This window comes from Chiloscyllium plagiosum, unplaced genomic scaffold (genome assembly GCF_037043375.1).
Source record: "Chiloscyllium plagiosum isolate Xiang-an unplaced genomic scaffold, Cpla_swu_hap1 HiC_scaffold_14, whole genome shotgun sequence".
In the NCBI taxonomy this organism is placed as follows: Eukaryota; Metazoa; Chordata; class Chondrichthyes; order Orectolobiformes; family Hemiscylliidae; genus Chiloscyllium; species Chiloscyllium plagiosum.
This window is the reverse complement of record NW_028270152.1, coordinates 27,149,751-27,170,854: the sequence shown is the minus strand read 5'-3', so window position 1 is coordinate 27,170,854 and position 21,104 is coordinate 27,149,751. Positions and strand designations below refer to the sequence as shown.

The following is a 21,104-nucleotide window of genomic DNA, read 5'->3' as shown; positions in this document are numbered from 1 at the left end:
TTTGGTCCAGCCTAAACACAATCTATTTATACCCTCTATGTGATAGCAACTATTTACTTTCTCAAGACCCAGACTCCCAACCCACTTGTTTCTGGTAACCTGGCTGAGGGTTTCCTATCAGCTCTGGATCCTGCAATCTCCTTCAGAATGTCCCCTGCCTGACAGTCTGTCAAGAACGTCAATCTTCCTAGTTTGCCGAAAAATGCTTTTCTATCCTCGCGCAGAATCTCTGTCCCAGCCAATACTCGGGCTAAACATTTTATTGTCAGTTGCCCCAAAACAAAGTAAGTGCTAGTGACTCAGCAGGAAGTCCAAGCTCTCAAAATTCTTCTTATTGTCTGCATTCACTGGTGAAACTCCTGCTATTTAACTGGTTTAAACCTGACAAACGCAGGATTCAAATATGAAGAAATTATAGTATGTCATTATGAAACTGCTTCTTCAACAAAACATATTCTGATATCATCTTAGATCTGAACAAATTTTACCTTCTCAGTATTTTCCATAAGGTACCTTTTATATGGATTCCTTTTATATATAAATGTCAATGGAGCTTCATAGTTTCTGATACTACCAAGCCATCTGAGGCATTTACCAGTAGCACTAGAACAGTTGATTCCCCAGTTAGGTTATTAAAGCCGGTCTTGATACTCACCCCATGCTTGAAGAGAAGACACAAAGCAAGGATGGTGACGTGAAGACATGTATGATTCATGCTGCTCTGTGAATTTATTAATTTTTTTTGTTTGTTTTCACTTGCGCTTCTGCCACGAGATAATCTAACCATTTGACAGTCAGCAGCAAGAGCCAGTTCATGGTTTTCAAACTATAAAATAATTTACATCACATGGTTTACTGACTTTTTAAACCACAAACATTCCAGCAACACATTTGTAAGAATATGAGAATAACAATCAGAAAGCATAACCTTTTTGCATAGTATTAAATGAACAGAGACATTTAGTTCTTTATTTACAATTATTGTCTGGGTAAAAAATTCATAAAAACAGATGGATGAACACATCATTGCCCAGACAGGGCCAATTGCCAAATATACTGCTGCAATTTATTATTACTATTATTTTCACAAAACTCATGCTGATAAATACATTATGTAGAAGCAAGCATATTTGCATTGCAGAATTACTTTAATAAATTTATCCTTTAAATTCCCTCATTTTAGGCTGTCCTGCACTAAACAGATGCCAAAAGAAACAAAAATCTTTGTAGCTCGTGAAGAAATGTGTGACATGTAGTTGTGACTGGTTGGAATCGCATCTAATTTTATTTTAAACAAACGCTACGTCACACATACATGCTCACAGAAGCCCAGATTTATCTTACTTTAAATGTATCTTACTTTATGCGAGTTAATCATATACACAGGATTTACTGGCAAATTCAGAGATGCCTGAACTCAGAACTACAGGCATGTTCCTATTTAGCAGGGCACAGACAGTTCTTAAAAGTTTCATCTTTCCAACTGGACCTTCAACAGGTCACAGAATCAAAATGAAAGTTTAAAAAAAATGTTTCTTCATTGTCCATGATGCAAAGATTGTTTCATGCTCACTGCTTCGTAGGCATTGCCCCAATACCCCAGATAAAAAAAATACATAGGGCTGGCACTGCCTTGAAGCACTTCTGTTTCATTCTTGTGATAAGCTTTTAATGGCTTCCCCTTAGGAAAGCACAGTAACTAGATTTAAAGAATACTGCTGAGATGCTGCAATGTATTAGTAGGTGTCTGCAGGAAGACAAGCTTGATAAAACCACACAAAGCATATCTAAATAGATCACAGAAAGTTCCATTTGTAGTTGGAGAGTGTGGAATATGAAGATTGTTTAAAACAAAAGAGAAACAAAGCAACCCAGATTGTTTTGTCATTTTTCCCCTAAAACGTGACAGCCTTCAAGCTGTGATTTTAAAAAAATCCAATAAGCCACTAAAGGAAAAAAAATCAACACAATATCACAAGATTTCAACACTACTTTGATTTTCTTTTCCCCATATAGACAAAGCCAAATATAACTTATTTTGCAATCAGCTCTAATAAACCCATCACAAGCTTGGATAGTTACAGTTATTTTGAAACATCTTAGTTTAACAAGCAGATGTTTATATATAGCAGACAGCTCAATCAAATTACATTTCAAATTGGCCTTTGCGAGTCTAAGAAAGACCAAAATAAAATTCAAGCATTTATTTAAAAAAGAAAAAAAAAATCCAGAGGACTTTAGTACCTAAAGGTATACTCTAGGAAATAAAGGAAGCCATGCTGCATTTTTGTCCACAATCAATTAACATTAGGATACCACTTAAACAATATTTCCCTGTTATATTTTGGCTTCTTTGTTTCTGCTAGCAATATCTACAATATTGAACAAAAAAGCAGGCAAATTCAGTACACAGTTGTAATGGAACATCTAGAATTTGATATTACAGAAGTACTCAATGAGAAGAGCTCCTTGCACTACATCAGCAGAACTTATACTCTACAAATAAACAAAGTTATCTACAGGTTTTGTAAACAAATTACATTCTCTTCAGGACATAAATAAGGTAAAGTCGTAAGAGCCATTAAGCAGAAACAAGGCAACATGCCAAGAAACAAAGAAGATAAACTTTGTAGGTATTTAATAAATGCTTATAAAGTTCCTCTGTTAAATTGGTGCAATTCTACTGTGCAAGTTGAGCATTGCAACTTCAATTTTTAAAGTTTTTTTGTCTTAATTTAAACTATACAATTAAGTCCATGCCGCACAAGCACTTCAAAAGTCACAGATCAGTGGATTGGATAAATTGCCTCAGATGTACTCAGTTGTGGTCCTTCCAGTGAAATTTGGGAAATGTACATTCATGCAGGATCTCTATCTTGAGGAGGGTCAGCCAAACAAGAAATCATCCTTCCAGCAGTTTCCCTTCTTGCTACAGAGCATAGAAGAGCACAATCAGAACAGTTTATCAGCCAGCAGTTTTTTTTTGTTCTGTTTTTTTTTCACAGAAATGGTCAGCTAGAGTGAAGTTTCCAGGCTATGTAGAGGGCTTCCTGGACTAGAAGAGGTAGCTGATTTACTTGTGTCAGTTGTAAGATTGATTCCACTATCAATAGCATTGTTGTTCTTGTTGGGGGATGAGGGAGGACTGGAGTTTTGCTTAAGGGCAGCATCTTCTTCTATGTCAGTGTCATCGATTAGGGGAATGTGTGGCTGTGAGTCATCTATCCTAAACTCGGGATGAGTCATGAAGTTGTGAATGGAGGATTTCGACTCTGGTTTCTCTAATCCTTCATAGAGAGAGCTACGGAATGCCTTCACGACGCGAATCTGAAATAAAAAAAGAAAGGTCAAAAGTAAAAAGTTGACTCCAGTGATGGCTACAGTACGGGATTTCTAAAAATAATGGAGAGGCAGAATTTGTTTAAGGCAGTGCGGTGAGCTGAAGTCCGCAGTCGCTAGGACTTTATAAGCATACACATGTGACTCAGTTTCGTGCATAGTGGGGTCGGTGAGAACTGCAATAAAACTGGAAGAAAGGCAACTGTAGAACTCATGGAAAGCACTGGTTAAATAAGCAAAGATCCAATGCTGTGTAACCTAATAAAAGCCATGTTATTTTGTTACTTAAAAAATTAATGCAATGTATATCCATGCATGGTGAAAAACGTCTTGCAGTAGGTAAGAAGGAGAAAAAGTGAAAAGTTGATTTATTTAGAACTCATTTTGAAGGTATATACATGTTTATATATTCAATATGATCAACATATAAATACATAGACTATATGGGTACCCAATCAAAGTAACAGCTCATTAGAAGATGAACACTGAACAGAATGAATGGAGCAGACAACAGGAAAATGGGAGGTGAAACCACATTTTGCTGATGTAGATGGTAGCAGCCAGGAAGCATGTCGCTAGACTCACCAGAAGATCATGCCGCGGAACAAGGACACATGTAGGTGGTAAAATCTGGCACATAGAGACAGCCATATTCAAAAGCCTGGTTAAATGTGAAACACTAACAAGCATAATCCATGCACAATGGGGTAAACATTCGAGTATAGGCCCAGTGTTCTATCTCAGATCTCCAGTAGGCCATTTTGGATTTTTGTTCATATTCGTGATGGTTCTTAAAACATTCTTTCTTTATCCCAGTCAATTCCAATACAATAAAGATTCTCTTGTAATGTGTCAATTTAGCAGTCTGGGGAAAAAAAAACCTACCTGACTGCAGAGTTGGATACTTCCAACTGAAGCATCAAAATAACTATAATTCTCTACAGATTTTCATTTAAAAATTCACTCAAATAATGTCCAACTAACATGTCACATGATAAAGGGTTTTTTTTTACTTTGGTGGGACGTGTGTGCGGAGAATTGTATAAATTAATGATTATGAAAGCTTCATGTCGTGTTTCTGTAGCTATTTGAAGTTACCGTGTATTGTGTTGATCAGGTTAATTTTGAATCTACAGTATTATTTAAAATATAAATACTTCCTACATTATTTAGAGAAAAAAATCTGCTTGATGAAAATGTGGCCCATAGTTTGCAACCTAATTTTTCTTGGTTTGTTATAAAACCTCAAGCATATTTAATAGTCTTTACATCAATCAGCTTTTAAAGAGTTATTGATAATATATCACTCATTGATAGGTTGTCAAAATGTCCATGGCATATGGAAGCATCCAATGTGCTTTGGAAGCTTGGGAAACCTACAACAGGTATCTCAAAACTCTGCAGAAGTACCACCATTAGTGTCTTTTCAAAGTCCTTCAAATCCATTTCCAAAAAGGCAGTCCAACAGCAATATCCTTTCTCAAGCTAATCACTCAGAAGCACTACACTGGGCAGGACATGTCATTTGCTTGCCTTACAAAAGACTCCTGAAGCAATTTGCTCTTTTTGGAACACATTGTGGCAGGAGACTCCATGGAGGACAGCAGAAGCATTTCAGGGATATCCTCCAAATATCCCTGCAGAGATCCAACATTCAGAAATTCCTGCTTTGTGACTGACCAAATTGAAGAAGGGCCATTCAGGAAGACAGCAAACACTTTGAGAGGCTACGGGTTGAGCTGTTGGACAGACCGCTCAATCCTCCCTATAAATATCTACCTCACTATCTGATCACCTCCTGCTAAATTGCATGTTGGACTAATCCACCTTCTTAAACCTCAATGAATAAAAACAGAAGCAAGATGTCCTCAATCCTGAGGGAATGTCTAAGAAGGCAATTATTCATCAGAAGCAGACTTACTGAATACAGCAAAAATATTCCCTTCAATCTTTCTCGGCAAATTTCCATTACAGTGTGTTCATTGTTGATCATTCTGTTAGGATTTCTCTTATATAGTCCCACCAGGTCAGCTTTGATCTTCTAAGAGGTCTTTTTGCAATTTACACAATTAACAAGTTTCAACAATGTGGTCAATTCTTTCATTTTAAGGAATACCTTTAATGCACTTAAAAATGTTTATCTTTATTATTTTACACATCTTGTTACTTCTAAAAGTGTGTTCCAATTTCTGTTTCTGCACTTTCTTAAGGATCTAGCATTTACAACCATAGAGAAGTCTACATTGTCAACTAACACTATTATATTTGTCCCTCTCCTTTATGCTGATCTCCATAAATATTGAAGCACTTTCAAGAACATTAAGCTTTACCTTCCCAGTAAGAAGCTCAATACTACTTTCACATCCTTAATATCAATGATCAAATTCGTCAATCTTCCTTTAGATTTCTTCAGTTCTCAATAAATGATGGAGACAACTTTCACCTTACAGCAAAGACATCAAGTTTCCATTTCTTTCCTTCAGCACTCATTTCTTTGGCTACCACAATGATAGCAGAAATGGCAAGGATAATAAATTCATTTGCATATTCCATGGCATCTAGAAGCAGCCTATGTGCTTTGGAGGCTTGGGAAACCTACAAGAGGCATCTCAAACCTTTTAGATCTACCTTTACATCGTCAGGCTCACTACCATTGCTGAATGCATCACCCAATTTCATAGAATCATAGAATCCCAACAGTGTGGAAGCAGAGCATTCAGCCCATTGAGTCCTCACTGACCCTTCAAAGAGCATCCCACCCAGACCCCTACTCTATTCCATAACCCCACATTAACCAAAGCTAATCCACTGACCTACACATCCCTGGACAACATCCCTTAAGAGCTATTCAGCCTGGCCAATCCACCTAACCTGCATATCTTTGGGATGTGGGAGGAAACCAGAGCACCTGGAGAAAACCCATGCAGACATAGAGGGAATGTGCAAACTCCACACAGACAGTCGCCCGAGGCTGGAATCAACCCTTGTGTCGTGAGAGAGCAATGCTAATCACTGTACCACCATGCCACACCAAATTTGGTCCATGATAACTTTAGATAAAATGGTTGGTAAAACACAGTATTTTTAGACTGGTGTCCTCACTTTACCGAATTGTATATTTTTCCTCCATCTTCAAAGAAAGGTTTCTTCCTTCTTTCATATGCTTTAATCATTTGGAATCCCTTTTTTACTTTTACTTGCTCTTAGTTACCACATCTCCTCCAAGTCACCTGATTATCTGGTATAAGACACATCTAAACATCTTTTAGATTTCCCTGGTTTTCAATTAATAGACTTTGTGTAAAGCTTATCCAGATCCTATTTGGACGATGCAGTGGCTTTCCTGCATTTTTCAATCTGGTATCACCTGAAATAACTCTTGCTCACATGCAGAAGAAGAATGATTCTGCAACACCTCTATACTTGAATCAAGACTGATTGTTTCTAGAAAAGAGGTATCTTCCCTGCTTTGAAGACTGAATGAAACAGTAAATCTCCTCCTGCATCCCTCTCATCTTTAAACACTTAAGCATGTGCATAATTGTGGCCTCTAGCTTCGGAATGATACAATTGACGAGAAACATTAGATTGGTTCCAGGATGGCTGAGTTTCCCTATCATTAAAGACTGGGTAAAAAGGGTGTTTACCGATTGGAGTTTGGAACAATGAGAGGTGATGTAGGATTCTGAGATGGTTTGACAGGGTCAGTGTTAGGAAGCTATATCGTGTCTGAAGAGTAGAATCATGGGGACATAGTCTGATGATAATGTAGTTGATAGCTAGGTCTGAGATGAGAAAAGATTTCTTCACTTACATAGGTTTAGGAATCTTAGTAATTCTCTATCCTAGAGGGCTATGGTTCTCATTCATTAAGATGTTCTAAGATGACATTATAGGTTTTTAGACTCTAAAAAAATCAAGGGAAATAATGATCAAGAGTGAAAGTGCAGTTAGGCTCAAAGATCAGCCATATTCATTTCACAGTGAAAAAGACTCGAGGAATCTATAACATACTCCTGTCCATTCTTTTTAATTCATTCTTATAGGGTTCAAGGTAATGACAGTAATTATGATTTGGGGTTTGTTAATTGTTAGAGTCAAAAAATGATTTTGCATTTAACATTTGTTTGAATTATTATGATAAATCATATCTTGGAACTGCTTGATTTTGAATCATATCTTGTAACTGATTTTGAATGCTGGCTTTGAAGATTTTTAAAATTTGCTGTAGAATAATTATAGCTAGTTCAAGATACTGTAGTTTTATTTCTATTGACAGCAACACAAGGTGAATTACAGTGGTACACATCAATATCAATCCAAAGACTGTGCAAATAGAAAAAGAATGGAATTATTTTGAATAAAATATTTACTCTACCTGTTTAGTTTTCAGTGTAATAACATTATCATTAAATAATCTAAATTGTTTTAGCATGTATAACAATTTGCCTGATAAAAATGTATGTGCCATTCATTAAATTAAGCTGAATAACAAATATATTTTCTATTCTAAAATAATGAAGAATTTATCAGATTCAGAATTACTGATGGAAAAAATAATTCACAGGCTGTCAAGAAAAATTCGATCTACTCTTGATAATTTTAAATTTTCACTGATTCCAATTTGACAACTCTATTTTTCCTACACTGGGAACAATAATAACTATTATAGCTAGAATGCAGCTTTGCCTTCTAACAACAACATAGATAGACATTTCCACTTTGGTCCATTTTCATTCTGAGTAATTATTTAGCTTGTGTTTTAGTACTGAGTTTGAACTTGGGATTCCAGACCATGTGTTCAACTTTGCCATCTACTGGCATAGAGATGTTACCAAACTTAACATCTCTTTTGATTAAACAATAAATATATTTATAGATTTTGAAGGAACTCTTGTCCCAGGCTATGAATATGAAACATGCAATACTACATCGCATGCATGCTTTTCTTTATCCCACTGGAACAGCCAAAAATATTTTAAATAAAATAATATTTAAAACTTGAGAATTGGTAATCAACCATTGCCACATAACGCCGAGTTAATCATTTTAAAATATTTCCAATATGTTAAACAATGACTGAAGGGGACCATGTGGAAGCAACTGCCTAGGCAGTCATGGCACATTACAAACTAGGCAATGTCCCTGAACGTAGAATATAAGAAAAAGGACTGACAATGCACAGGCAGGACAAAAAAAATGAGTAAAAAACTTTTTTTGTGGCAGAACAGAAAAACGAACAACAAGAAAATGTACTGTAATTTGACAAAAGACTTTGGGACAAGACTTCATGACATTCTCATGTGGTGGTTTTATTCTTCTCGTCTTCTGCTTCTCAGTACCCAGAAAGGAGGCGAGGTGAGGCTCAGGAATGTCCTTGTCAATGAATACCACATTGGCTTTGTCTAAGATTTCTCAAGGAAGGAAAAATAGTTTAAGTAAATCAAGTTTATCGTCATGCTGTTGGTTTGCCTGGTCTGAGTCGCCACATGAGAGGAGAGAAAAAGCAAGAGGCTGTGTATTGTTCAGATGAAACACTGTAAAATTAAAAAAAAGTGGGTTTTTTTGGCAGTCTGAGGGCTTATACTCGAAAGTTTACACACACTTTTAAAACCTAATGTCTAGACTCATATGCCCAAGCAGTTCACATTCATTGCAGGCTCAGGTCAGACTCACAACGTTCATTTCACTCCCTCCTGCTGGACCCTTTGCCTAGGGCTGTCTAGTCCTCTAGAGAAAACAAACACATTCACTTCAGACACATAACAGGTCGCCAAGGGGTAAATAATACTGAACTCTACAAAAAGACTGACAAGATGATTAGTATCAAATAGTTAAAAAGCAAAGAGGGGGGATGTGAAAGATCATCTTGTGCATTAAGAATACACACTCACGCCCAGCAGAAGCAGCAGAAGCGCTGGTAGGAGAGGAAAGAGCATTGGGAGTAGATAACGATACGTGAGTAGGGCTAGAAATATTGGTTACATCTTGATTTTGGCTGGTAACGGATGACTGCCGTCTTAGAGCCCCCTGAAAGGAAGTGCCACTCTTGAATGTATTCACTACTTCGATCTGTAATGAAGGAGAGAATGAGAAAGTTTGTTCAAGGTGGAGATACAAGATTAATGTGCCTGGGAACCTCTAATGCACAAATAGGACTCAATTAGCAAGAAAAAAACATGCAGGTCCCAATAATTTGGTAATACTGTAGCAAAATAATGGCAAATTTAAACAAATGCAATCTGACTAATCAACAAAACCCAAAATTAGCCAACATGGAAATGTCCTGCACCTTCTGGTTTTTCACCAGAATATAGATTGAATAAATTAACCGATGTGTTTAAAATTAGCCCATGTTCTCTTGTACAGTATTAAAGCAATATATATTTTCGGTTATGACATGAATTACTCAAAAACAGATGAGAATAATCCACATTATCACTTCCAACGCAATAATTCAAATCTAACAATTTAAAATTATTAAATATTATTAAAAGACAAATAATGTGAAAAAACTGTAATTCTCTATGAGCACAATTTGGTTGAATAAATTTCAGTATTGTGTCACTATTTATTCATTGCAGACTATGGAAACCAACAATTTTTCAACAATAACACCTCCTTCATTTTGTTTTTCTCAATAAAATGAAGCTGAAATTTGAATACACAGGGCATAAATAAACTTGTAATTTTATTAAGGCTAAATTTCCAATTTTGTACACTCTCATTTGCTAGCGGAGAAAGCTTTGAACGTGAGCAAATTATTGCAAGTATATATTGTGGAGAGCATGTCTCCTTATGGTTTCACATTTTTCTTAACAATTAATTATCAAAACATCAATTTTAAAATATACAGCAATTGATTCCTTCATTAACTCAGCTGGATCAAACAGTAGCCCAACCCATAAAGGCTTGACAGTGCCTCAGTATGTTTCTTCAAATTAATAAAAATAGACCTCGTTATTGTTGCAAATTCAGTTAACTAACCTCGGTTGGAAGGAATAGAGACTTTAGTATTACTAGATAGGAAGTTGAAGTAATTAATCTTCCCACTTCTGAGTAGAATGCATTATATCCTGCTGACATGAAGAGTTATATTCTCTGGTTTGAACTGCCCAGAGAATCCAGAATGAGTCACCAAATTAGGGAGGAGAGGAAATTGGAAACCATTTTGAAAAATTAGTAACTCTTCCAGAATAATATACACATTAGTTTGAAATTCTATTTTGTTTTGAATACATTAAAAACAGCAAGTAAATTATAACCTTCATGTTGACACACAAATATTACTGCAATCCTCAAAGGATTAAAGACCTTCTTGAACACAAGTGTCCACAACATCAATGGGGGTTCTCCAGTGGAGTTTCAGTGAAGCTTATGGAATAAGATCAGGAGAAACCCCTCAAAACCCACCTACAAGTACTTTTCGAATTTCAGAATAGGCAGTGAATCTGTTACTTTCACTATCTAATCTTCTTTGAAATGCAAACCTTCTACACAAAGTAATATTCTTGTGTTGGAAATTAAAAACTATGCTTCACAAATAGTTGAGCAAGTTTTTTTCTGAATTGGATCACTGCTTCCTATTTAGTGCTACACTGGTAAACTGCTTCTGTAAGGGTTGCAGAAGGGACTGAGGGAATATAGATAAACTGAAAGCTTCAACATGATGTTTAAAAACACTGGAAAGCAACATAATAGGAATTACTTGTGAAGCTTTGGAATAAATATGACAATAAATGAAACGTACTAGGAGAAAGTGAGGACTGCAGATGCTGGATATCAGAGTTGAAGAGTATGGTGCTTGAAAAGCACGGCAGGTCAGGCAGCATCCAAGGAGCAGGAGAATCGACATTTCGGGCATAAGCCCTTCGTCAGGAAAGGGGAGACTACAAACAGTATGAAATTTTTAAAAATCAAATCGAGAACTAAGTAATTAAAATCAAGATTCAGGGCCAAGTAATGTGTTGTAACTGTGCCAGATCAGGACGGGGGAGAGTTACTTGGACGCTGTGTTTCAGGAGGCAGTCACACCCCTTAAAATAACTACCTTGAATTCAGTGGTCAGGGACAGGCGGGTGTGACTACGAGGAAGCCAGGTAGAGGGATCCAAGAGGTAGTGCTGAAGGAGCATCTGCCTTTGAGCTTGTCCAACAGATTTGAGTCTCTTGCTCCCTGTGTGGATGAGGGTGGAGTTTGTAGAGTGGATGAACAAATTGACTATAGCACTGTCGTACAGGGAGCCAATCAAGAGGTGGGAGAAAAGAGAAATGTAATTGTAATCAGAGATTGTTGTATGAAGAACTGATGAAGGGCTCCAGCCTGAAACATCAATTTTCCTGCTCCTCCGATGCCGCCTGACCTGCTGTTCTTTTCCAGCAAGACATTCTCAACTCTGATCTCCAGCATCTGCAGACCTCATTGTCGCCTAGGCAGGGAAATAGAAATTGTTGTCTGTGCTAGGATCGAGAGTCCCAAAGGATGTGTTGCCTGCCTGGCATCAGGGTTCAGACTATCTGATCTGGGCTGCAGAGGAACTTGGAGTGGGAGGGGAAGGATCCAGTTGTCATGGTCCATTATGCAGCAATGATATAGTCACAAAGAAGAAGGAAGTGCAGCTGAGGCACTATAAGCAGTTAAGGGCTAATTTAGAACCAGAAAGGTAATAATCTTAGAATTACTACCTCAGCCATGAGCAAGTTGGCACAGGGTCAACAAAATTAAAGAAATAAATGCATGGTTCAAAGATTGGTGTGGGAGAAACTGGCTCAAATTCATGAGACATTGACATTAATATCAGGGAAGGAGGGAGCTCTTCTGATGGGACGGGCTCCACCTGAATCATGGGGGACTTCAACATGCACGTAGACTAGGAAAAGAAAATCGTGGAATGTCTACGAATTTTTAGCTTCTGGTAGGACCCACGAGGGAACAGTCAATTCCAGATTTGGCAATGAGCAATAAGGTAGACTTGATTAGGGAGCTTGCCGAGAAGAAACCTTAAGAAAGGCAGCAGTGACCATATGGTATGACACAATTTATTCTGCACTTTGAGAGGGAGAAACTGGAATCAAATTCAAAGGTATTACAATTGAGTAAAAATGGTTAATTTGTGGAACTCAATGTCACAGAAGACTGTGGAGGTCAAGACATTGAGGCTATTTAAGAGAGAGATAGGTCTTGATTGGTAAGGGGGTCAAGAGGAAAAGGCAGGAGAATGTGGGTTGAGAAATACATGAGCTATGATTGAATGGCTGAGCAGGCTCAGTGGGGCAAATGGTCTAATTCTGCTCTTACATTTGATATTTTATGGTTCTATGGTTCTGAACTCCTCTGCGAGACAGAGAAGACCTTATCCAGCCTCTGCATAACCCTGAGCACCAAAAACTCAGAGTTCCTGTCCTCAAGGTGAACGCCAATTTTCTTGTTTCTGACAGGTCATGAACCATGCAGAGTCTAGATTAGAGCAGGGCAACTCTGAACTCACAGGGCTTGCTCGGCTCCACAACGGGTTTTCAAAGATGGCCAGGGTATCGGGGTTGCCAATCAGTTCCACGATACCCAGCCAGTGGCAGGTGGTCAAATGGGACTAGAATGAGGCAAGCGGAGTGCCCTAGAGATGGGGTAGGTAGTTAATGGGTGAGTTTGTTAACATACTGCATGACATCTCGCCTGGCTTCACAGTGAGACACTCTCCACGAAATATGAGGCAACTGGCACTCAGCCAAAAAACTGCAAGGTTCAGCTCAAAGACTGAAAAAATATTTTTAGTATTTGTTTTCACAATCTAAGACACTCAAAACATCCTAATGAAATCAGGGGGCAAAAGAGGAAGAGCGTAACTGCCATATCATGCAGCTGCATGCTCTTTGTGCTGCCCAGCTACACCCACCCACCTTTCCCCGCACTGACAGCTGAACACCAAATGTCATCTCACTCAATCCTGCCCTCCCTCTCATGACAGCAGCAAATAGCCCACTATCTGGCTGATGGGGCTGAGTCCAACATTTGGCTCCTCAGCCTCTATGAGGACAGATTCTTAGTCTTTGGTTCTCACTTGGTTGCCAGCATTGTTCATTGTACTGCAATTCTCATATTAACCCCACTGTCAATGTATGTTCACCTGCCAGAAGTTTGAACCCTCAGTCTTGGTGCTTTCCTTCTTTTGTGTTTGGCAGGTACCAATGGGACATCCACCTGTCAAAAGAACCTCCCCACGAGGCATCTCTCCTCCACCTCTGAGGAAGACAGCAGATCCCTTAGACGAGCCACCAGCAAAGGCTGCCTCCTGCACCCTCCACCAACTCACATTCTGATACCTCACTGCCTACATCCTCTCAAAGTTTTTTTTGCTTTTACGTGGACATTGGAGACTTCTGGAACCCAGAATCAATGTATCCACACACCACTCACTGTATGCAGACCCTCCCTGTGGCTGTGCATTAGCTAAGTTTTGAGAGAACTTTGCTCTGTGGTTATTTTCTCGAGATATTTGCATCATCAACAGCCATGCATCAGGTCATAGAGTCATAGAGATGTACAGCAAGGAAACAGACCCTTCGGTCCAAACTATACATGCCGACCAGATATCCCAACCCAATCTAGTCCCACCTGCCAGCACCTGGCCCATATCCCTCCAAACCCTTCCTATTCATATACCCATCCAAATGCCTCTTAAATGTTGCAATTGTACCAGCCTCCACCACATCGTCTGGCAGCTCATTCCATACACGTACCACCCTCTGCGTGAAAAAGTTGCCTCTTAGGTCTCTTTTATATCTTTCCCCTCTCACCCTAAACCTATGCCCTCTAGTTCTGGACTCCCCGATCCCAGGGAAAATACTTTGTCTATTTATCCTATCCATGCCCCTCATAATTTTGTAAACTTCTATAAGGTCACCCCTCAGCCTCTGATGCTCCAGTGAAAACAGCCCCAGCCTGTTCAGCCTCTCCCTATAGCTCAAATCCTCCAACCCTGGCAACATCCTTCTAAATCTTTTCTGAACCCTTTCAAGTTTCACAACATCTTTCCAATAGGAAGGAGACCAGAATTGCATGCAATATTCCAACAGTGGCCTAACCAATGTCCTGTACAGCTGCAACATGACCTCCCAACTCCTGTACTCAACACTCTGACCAATAAAGGAAAGCATACCAAACGCCTTCTTAACTATACTATCTACCTGCAACTCCACTTTCAAGGAGCTATGAACCTGCACTCCAAGGTCTCTTTGTTCAGCAACACTCCCTAGGACCTTACCATTAAGTGTATAAGTCCTGCTAAGATTTGCTTTCCCAAAATGCAGCACCTCGCATTTATCTGAATTAAACTCCATCTGTCACTTCTCAGCCCATTGGCCTATCTGGTCAAGATCCTGTTGTAATCTGAAGTAACCCTCTTCGCTGTCCACAACACCACCAATTTTGGTGTAATCTGCAAACTTACTAAATGTACCTCTTATGCTCACATTCAAATCATTTATGTAAATGACAAAAAGTAGAGGGCCCAGCACCGATCCTTGTGGCACTCCACTGGTCACAGGTCTCCAGTTTGAAAAACAACCCTCCACCACCACCCTCTGTCTTCCATCTTTGAGCCAGTTCTGTATCCAAATGGCTAGTTTGAATTAGATTACCTGAATTTGAATTAGATTACCTACAGTGTGGAAACAGGCCCTTCGGCCCAACAAGTCCACACCGACCCGCCGAAGCGTAACTCCTACATTTACCCCTTACCTAACACTACGGGCAATTTAGCGTGGCCAATTCACCTAACCTGGGAGCACCCGAAGGAAACCCACGCAGTCACGGGGAGAATGTGCAAACTCCACACAGTCGCCTGAGGCGGGAATTGAACCCGGGTCTCTGGCGCTGTGAGGCTGCAGTGCTAACCACTGTGCCACTGTGCCACCGTGCCGCCCACAAAGTTCTGCCTTTATTCCATGAGATCTAACCTTGCTAATCAGTCTCCCATGGGGAACCTTGTTGAATGCCTTACTGAAGTCCATATAGATCACGTCTTCTGCTCTGCCCTCATCAATCTTCTTTGTTACTTCTTCAAAAAACTCAATCAAGTTTGTGAGACATAATTTCCCACGCATAAAGCCATGTTGACTATCCCAAATCAGTCCGTGTCTTTCCAAATACAAGTACATCCTGTCCCTCAGGATTCCCTCCAACAACATGCCCACCACTAAGGTCAGGCTCACCGGTCTATAGTTCCCTGGACCGTCTTTACCGCCCTTCTTAAACTTTGGCACCACGTTTGCCAACCTCCAGTCTTCCAGCATCTCACCTGTGACTATATCTCAGCAAGAGGTCCAGCAATCACTCCTCTAGCTTCCCACAGAGTTCTCGGGTACACCTGATCAGGTGCAGAAGACTGGAAATGTGGTGCCATTACTTAAGAATGGCTGCAAGGAAAAGCAAGGGAACTATAGACTGTTGAATCATAGAATCTCCACAGTATGGGAGTAGGCCATTTGTCCCATTGAGTCCACATTGTCCCTTTAAAGAGCATCCCGTTCAGACCCATCCCCCCACTCTAATTCTGTAACCGTGCATTTCCCATGGCTAATCCACCTAGCCTGCACCCTCCTGGACACTATGGGTACTTTGGCATGGCAAATCCACCTAACCTGCACCTCTTTAGACTGTGGGAGGAAACCTACACAGACACGGGGAGAATGTGCAAACTCCACACAGACAGGTGCCCAAAGCATGAATCGAAGCCAGACCCCTGGCACTGTGACACAGCAGTACCTTTTGTCAGTCGTGAGTAAATTGATGGAGGGGATCCTGAAGGTCTGATTAGGGATTTGTGCATGGGAAATCATATCTCACTGACTTAACTGAATTTTTTGAAGAGGGGACAAAAAGTTTGATGAAGGCAGAGCAGTAAACATTGTCAATGGACTTCAGCAAAGTGTTCAAAAAGGTTCTACATGGTTGACTAGTTAGTAAGATTAGATCACATGACATCCAGGGGAGTTAGCCAATTGGATATAAAATTAGCTTGAAGGTAAGAGGCTGAGGGCAGTGGTAGAGGGTTGCTTTTCAGACTGGAGGCTTGTGACCCAGCAAGATTAATGTTGGGTTGACTGCTTTTCATTGTTTATGTAAATTATTTTTAATGAATATAGGAGGTCTGATTAATAAGTTATTAGATGACACCAAAATAAGTGGTGGAGTGGACAGTGAAGAAAGATGATCTCAGAGCACAATAGGATCTTGATTAGATGGGCCAATCGGTTGAGGAGTAGCAGACGGAGTTTAATTTAGATAAATGTGAGATTGGCATTTTGATAAGGCAAACCAGGGCAGGACTTATACAGTTACTGGTCGGGCCCTGGGGAGTGTTGCCAAACAAAGGGACCTAGGGGTGCAGGAACATAGTTCCTTGAAATTGGAGTTGCAGTAGACAGGGTGGAGAAGAAGGTGTTTGGCGTGCTTGTCTTCATTGTTTAGTGCATAGAGTATAGGAGTTGGGGCCTCATGGTGTGGCTGGAAAGGACATTGGTGAGGCCACTTTTAAAATACTGTGTTCAATGCTGGTCACCCTTCTATAGGAAGGGTATTGTTAAACTTGAAAGAATGCACAAATATTTACCAGGACTGGAAAGTTTTGCGTTATAGGGAGAAGCTGAATAGACTGGGACCTTTTTCCCCTGGAGTGTCAGAAGCTGAGGGGTGACCATACAGAGGTTTATAAAATCATTAAGGGCATGGATATGGAGAATAGCCATGCTCTTTTTCCTCGGGTGGATGAGTCCAAAGTTAGAGGGCACAGTTTAAGGTGAAAGGGAAAAGATTTAAAAAGGCTCTGAGGGAATCTTTTTCAAGCAAAGAGTGGTGCATGTATGGAACTAGCTGCCAGAGAAGGTGGTGGTACAATTCCAACATTTAAAAGGCATCTGAATGGGTATATGAATAGGAAGGGTTTAGAAGGATATGGGCCAAATGCTGACACATGGGACTAGGTCAGATGGGTCTGTTTCCATGCTGTATGTTTCTATGGCTCTAAGGATTATTGGAGTACTTAATACTATAGTGGGGGATTTAGTAAGGGGGATTCAGTGTTATGGGGAGGTATAGTCGGGTAAGGAGATAGTGCTGTGATGGGACCTTCCTGTGGATCTTGCACAATGAGTTATGACGTTCTCCATCAATATGAAAATGTTGCTCAGCTTTACTATAAGATATAAAAGACAAGAATTTGAGCAATATATTCAACCCGTAAGAATCTTCTTGATGCAATTTTCAAATTTCTCTCTGTATTTTAATTCCTTCTGTTGGATCAGGACTTAGAGAGTCATGGAGATGTACAGCATGGAAACAGACCCTTCAGTCCAACCCGACCATGCCGACCAGATATCCCAACCCAATCTAGTCCCACCTGCCAACACCCGGCCCATATCCCTCCAAACCCTTCCTATTCATATACCCATCCAAATGCCACTTAAATGTTGCAATTGTACCAGCCTCCACCACATCCTCTGGCAGGTCATTCCATACACGTACCACCCTCTGCGTGAAAAAGTTGCCCCTTGGGTCTCTTTTATAACTTTCCCCTCTCACCCTAAACCTATGCCCTCTAGTTCTAGATCCCAGGGAAAAGACTTTGTCTATTTATCCTATACATGCCCCTCATAATTTTGTAAACCTCTATAAGGTCACCCCTCAGCCTCGGACGCTCCAGTGAAAACAGCCCCAGCCTGTTCAGCCTTTCCCTGTAGCTCAGATCCTCCAACCCTGGCAACATCCTTCTAAATCTTTTCTGAACCCTTTCAAGTTTCACAACATCTTTCCAGAATTGCACGTAATATTCCAACAATGGCCTAACCAATATCCTGTACAGCCACAACATGACCTCCCAACTCCTGTACTCAACACTCTGACCAATAAAGGAAAGCATTCCAAACGCCTTCTTAACTATACTATCTACCTGCAACTCCACTTTCAAGGAGCTATGAACCTGCACTCCAAGGTCTCTTTGTTCAGCAACACTCCCTAGGACCTTACCATTAAGTGTATAAGTCCTGCTAAGATTTGCTTTCCCAAAATGCAGCACCTCGCATTTATCTGAATTAAACTCCATCTGTCACTTCTCAGCTCATTGGCCCATCTGGTCAAGATCCTGTTGTAATCTGAGGTAACCCTCTTCGCTGTCCACTACACCACCAATTTTGGTGTAATCTGCAAACTTACTAAATGTACCTCTCATGCTCACATCCACATCATTTATGTAAATGACAAAAAGTAGAGGGCCCAGCACCGATCCTTGTGGCACTCCACTGGTCACAGGTCTCCAGTCTGAAAAACAACCCTCCACCACCACCCTCTGTCTTCTACCTTTGAGCCAGTTCTGTATCCAAATGGCTAGTTCTCCCTGTATTCCATGAGATCTAACCTTGCTAATCAGTCTCCCATGGGGAACCTTATTGAACGCCTTACTGAAGTCCAAATAGATCACATCTACTGCTCTGCCCTCATCAATCTTCTTTGTTACCTCATCAGAAAACTCAATCAAGTTTGTGAGACATGAATTCCCACGCACAAACCTATGTTGACTATCCCAAATCAGTGCTTGCCTTTCCAAATACATGTACATCCTGTCCCTCAGGATTCCCTCCAACAACTTGCCCACCACTGAGGTCAGGCTCACTGATCTATAGTTCCTGGCTTGTCCTTACCACCCTTCTTAAAACAGTGGCACCACGTTTGCCAAACTCCAGTCTTCCGGCACCTCACCTGTGACTATCGATGATACAAATATCTCAGCAAGAGTCCCAGCAATCACTTCTCTAGCTTCCCACAGAGTTCTCGGGTACACCTGATCAGGTCCTGGGGATTTATCCACCTTTAACCGTTTCAAGACATCCACCACTTCCTCTTCTGTAATCTGGACTTCAGCCAGTTTTGAATGTTTCCATCAGATGTGTATTCTCTGAATTGGTGGTTATGGATTCCTTATGTTCACAAGCCAGTGAATTAGGTAAAAGTCTATTTTATGTCTTAACAAGTCTTCAAACTGGACAATGGGGTCTATTCTCTGTTAACAACTCACTGAACCAGTTGGTACCAGTTTTAAATGTTAATAAATCACTCAAACAAATGAGCGTCTATTCCATATTTTGCTTTGCAATTAATTGAACGATCTGGTGGTTTATTCTCTACACCTACAAATTATTGATCCCAATTGTCATTGGTTTCAAATGTTTGCAAATGTGAGTCATTGTGCCTTTAGTTATATTTATTTTGAAGTTGGTTTCCAATGAAGCAATGCTCTGTTATTTATTTCTCATGGTCAACTCACAAATCACTCTAAATCCACGTCACTTATCCCTTTGTGATTTACAAATCTTTATTACTTCTTTTGCTTAACCTTAGGGAATCCATGAGAGGGCAGCCAACTGCTTCCCACTGGATAATCACAAGTTGAAACAACCAACCTATTCTTCCTACCTGCTGGAACAGCACTGCACAGACATTTCAAACAAAAACAGAAAGGGGAACATTAATTTGTTTTGTGCAATTCTGCCTCATTTAAAAAAAAAGAAAAAAGCTGCTATTTAACATATAGTAAATAAGATGGCTACTCAGCCCATCATGCCACCTGTCTGATATAACTTCCTATGTGATATATCACAATACCTGTTTATTGTAATATGAGGATGAATACAAGAGTGGATTTCTTTTGTGCTCCTAATAACAATGAGCATACCTGAGTTTGGATCCTGTTCAGACCTCTGAACCAAAGAATCTGCCCACGCCTCAGTTCTCTCTCTGCATGATCAATTTCTTCAGCATCTTCATTAAGTTCCTCTTCTGGGATGTCATCCTTCTGAGTTCCATGGCCTGCTTCCTTCAAAAATTTCAATCGATTGGTTGGAATGGAGGATATTACCTGAGAAAAGAGTGAATGAATATGCATCATTAAAATCTTTTTCTTCGTTGTGCTAGGATGAAAGTATAATGATTTGCACCATGACAAACAATCTAAAGGACTCATCTTTTCCCCCCTTTTTCATTGAGGGGACACCCAGTTCCCAAGTATGAAATGCAGGAAACAAGGGATAAGGCTTGTTAGACTGGGACCCACTCATTTTATCACCTAATTTCCTGATGGAGCAGAGCAGTCAAGCTCAAAGCAACTGAATACAAAAACTGTATGGACTAAAAAAGATTGTCTTCATTTCCTTTGACCACTTTATTACTTATAAATGTGTTACTGATATGGAATCCAGGTTGTTTAACTGGATAGGATTGTTGTAAGCAGTAGGTCTTCTGAGAAAACACTAGGCATATGACCAACCTGTGGTGGCAGCCATAACTCTAAGATCTGAAGAGGTAAGTGGCTTCCTTTTTTAAACTAGGTCCTCACAGAATAATGAGTCTTCAAGCTGCTGTATTTTACCTACCCAAAGAATATGTGTAAGACACATGACTTTGGAGTTGGGCAAAGACTTGATGAGTCTCTCAAAATTTGGCCAATGTCATTTCCTTATAATGTCACCACAATGGTTGCTCATTCTACTGGACAACTGACTCGCGTTTTTTCTAAAACAAACAAACAGAGAGCGCAATATCTGATTCCGTCAGGCAATAGTAAATTCTTATGTAATCAGGTACAGTAATTGAAAAAAGCTGTTGTTTAACATATACAGGTTTGATGTGTAATTCTCCATTGTAGAGATTAACTGGGTCTCAATATCACAAAACAATAATCCTCTGCAACTCTTCATTTATAGAATCAAAAGTTTGCA

The 21,104-nt window shown here is 39.8% G+C and overlaps 1 protein-coding gene across 17 annotated transcripts in view; it reads right to left on the bottom strand.

Moving 5' to 3' along the window:
- Nucleotides 1-705: 705 nt before the first annotated feature.
- The window catches only part of atp2b2 (ATPase plasma membrane Ca2+ transporting 2), an 838,415-nt gene continuing 818,016 nt past the window's right edge, over nt 706-21,104 (bottom strand). For 9 of the 17 annotated variants that reach the window (XM_087994228.1, XM_087994229.1, XM_043707898.2 and 6 more), the window contains 3 exons: nt 20,063-20,245; nt 9,325-9,411; nt 706-3,327 (listed from right to left, as the gene is read on the bottom strand). In XM_087994228.1, coding sequence (XP_087850354.1) covers nt 3,016-3,327; nt 9,325-9,411; nt 20,063-20,245 — 582 coding nt within the window. In that variant the 3' untranslated portion in view covers nt 706-3,015. Of the gene's footprint in view, nt 3,328-9,015; nt 9,070-9,233; nt 9,412-20,062; nt 20,246-21,104 lie in introns of all 17 variants that reach the window. The other 8 variants (XM_087994235.1, XM_087994241.1, XM_087994242.1 and 5 more) reach the window with 4 other exon arrangements.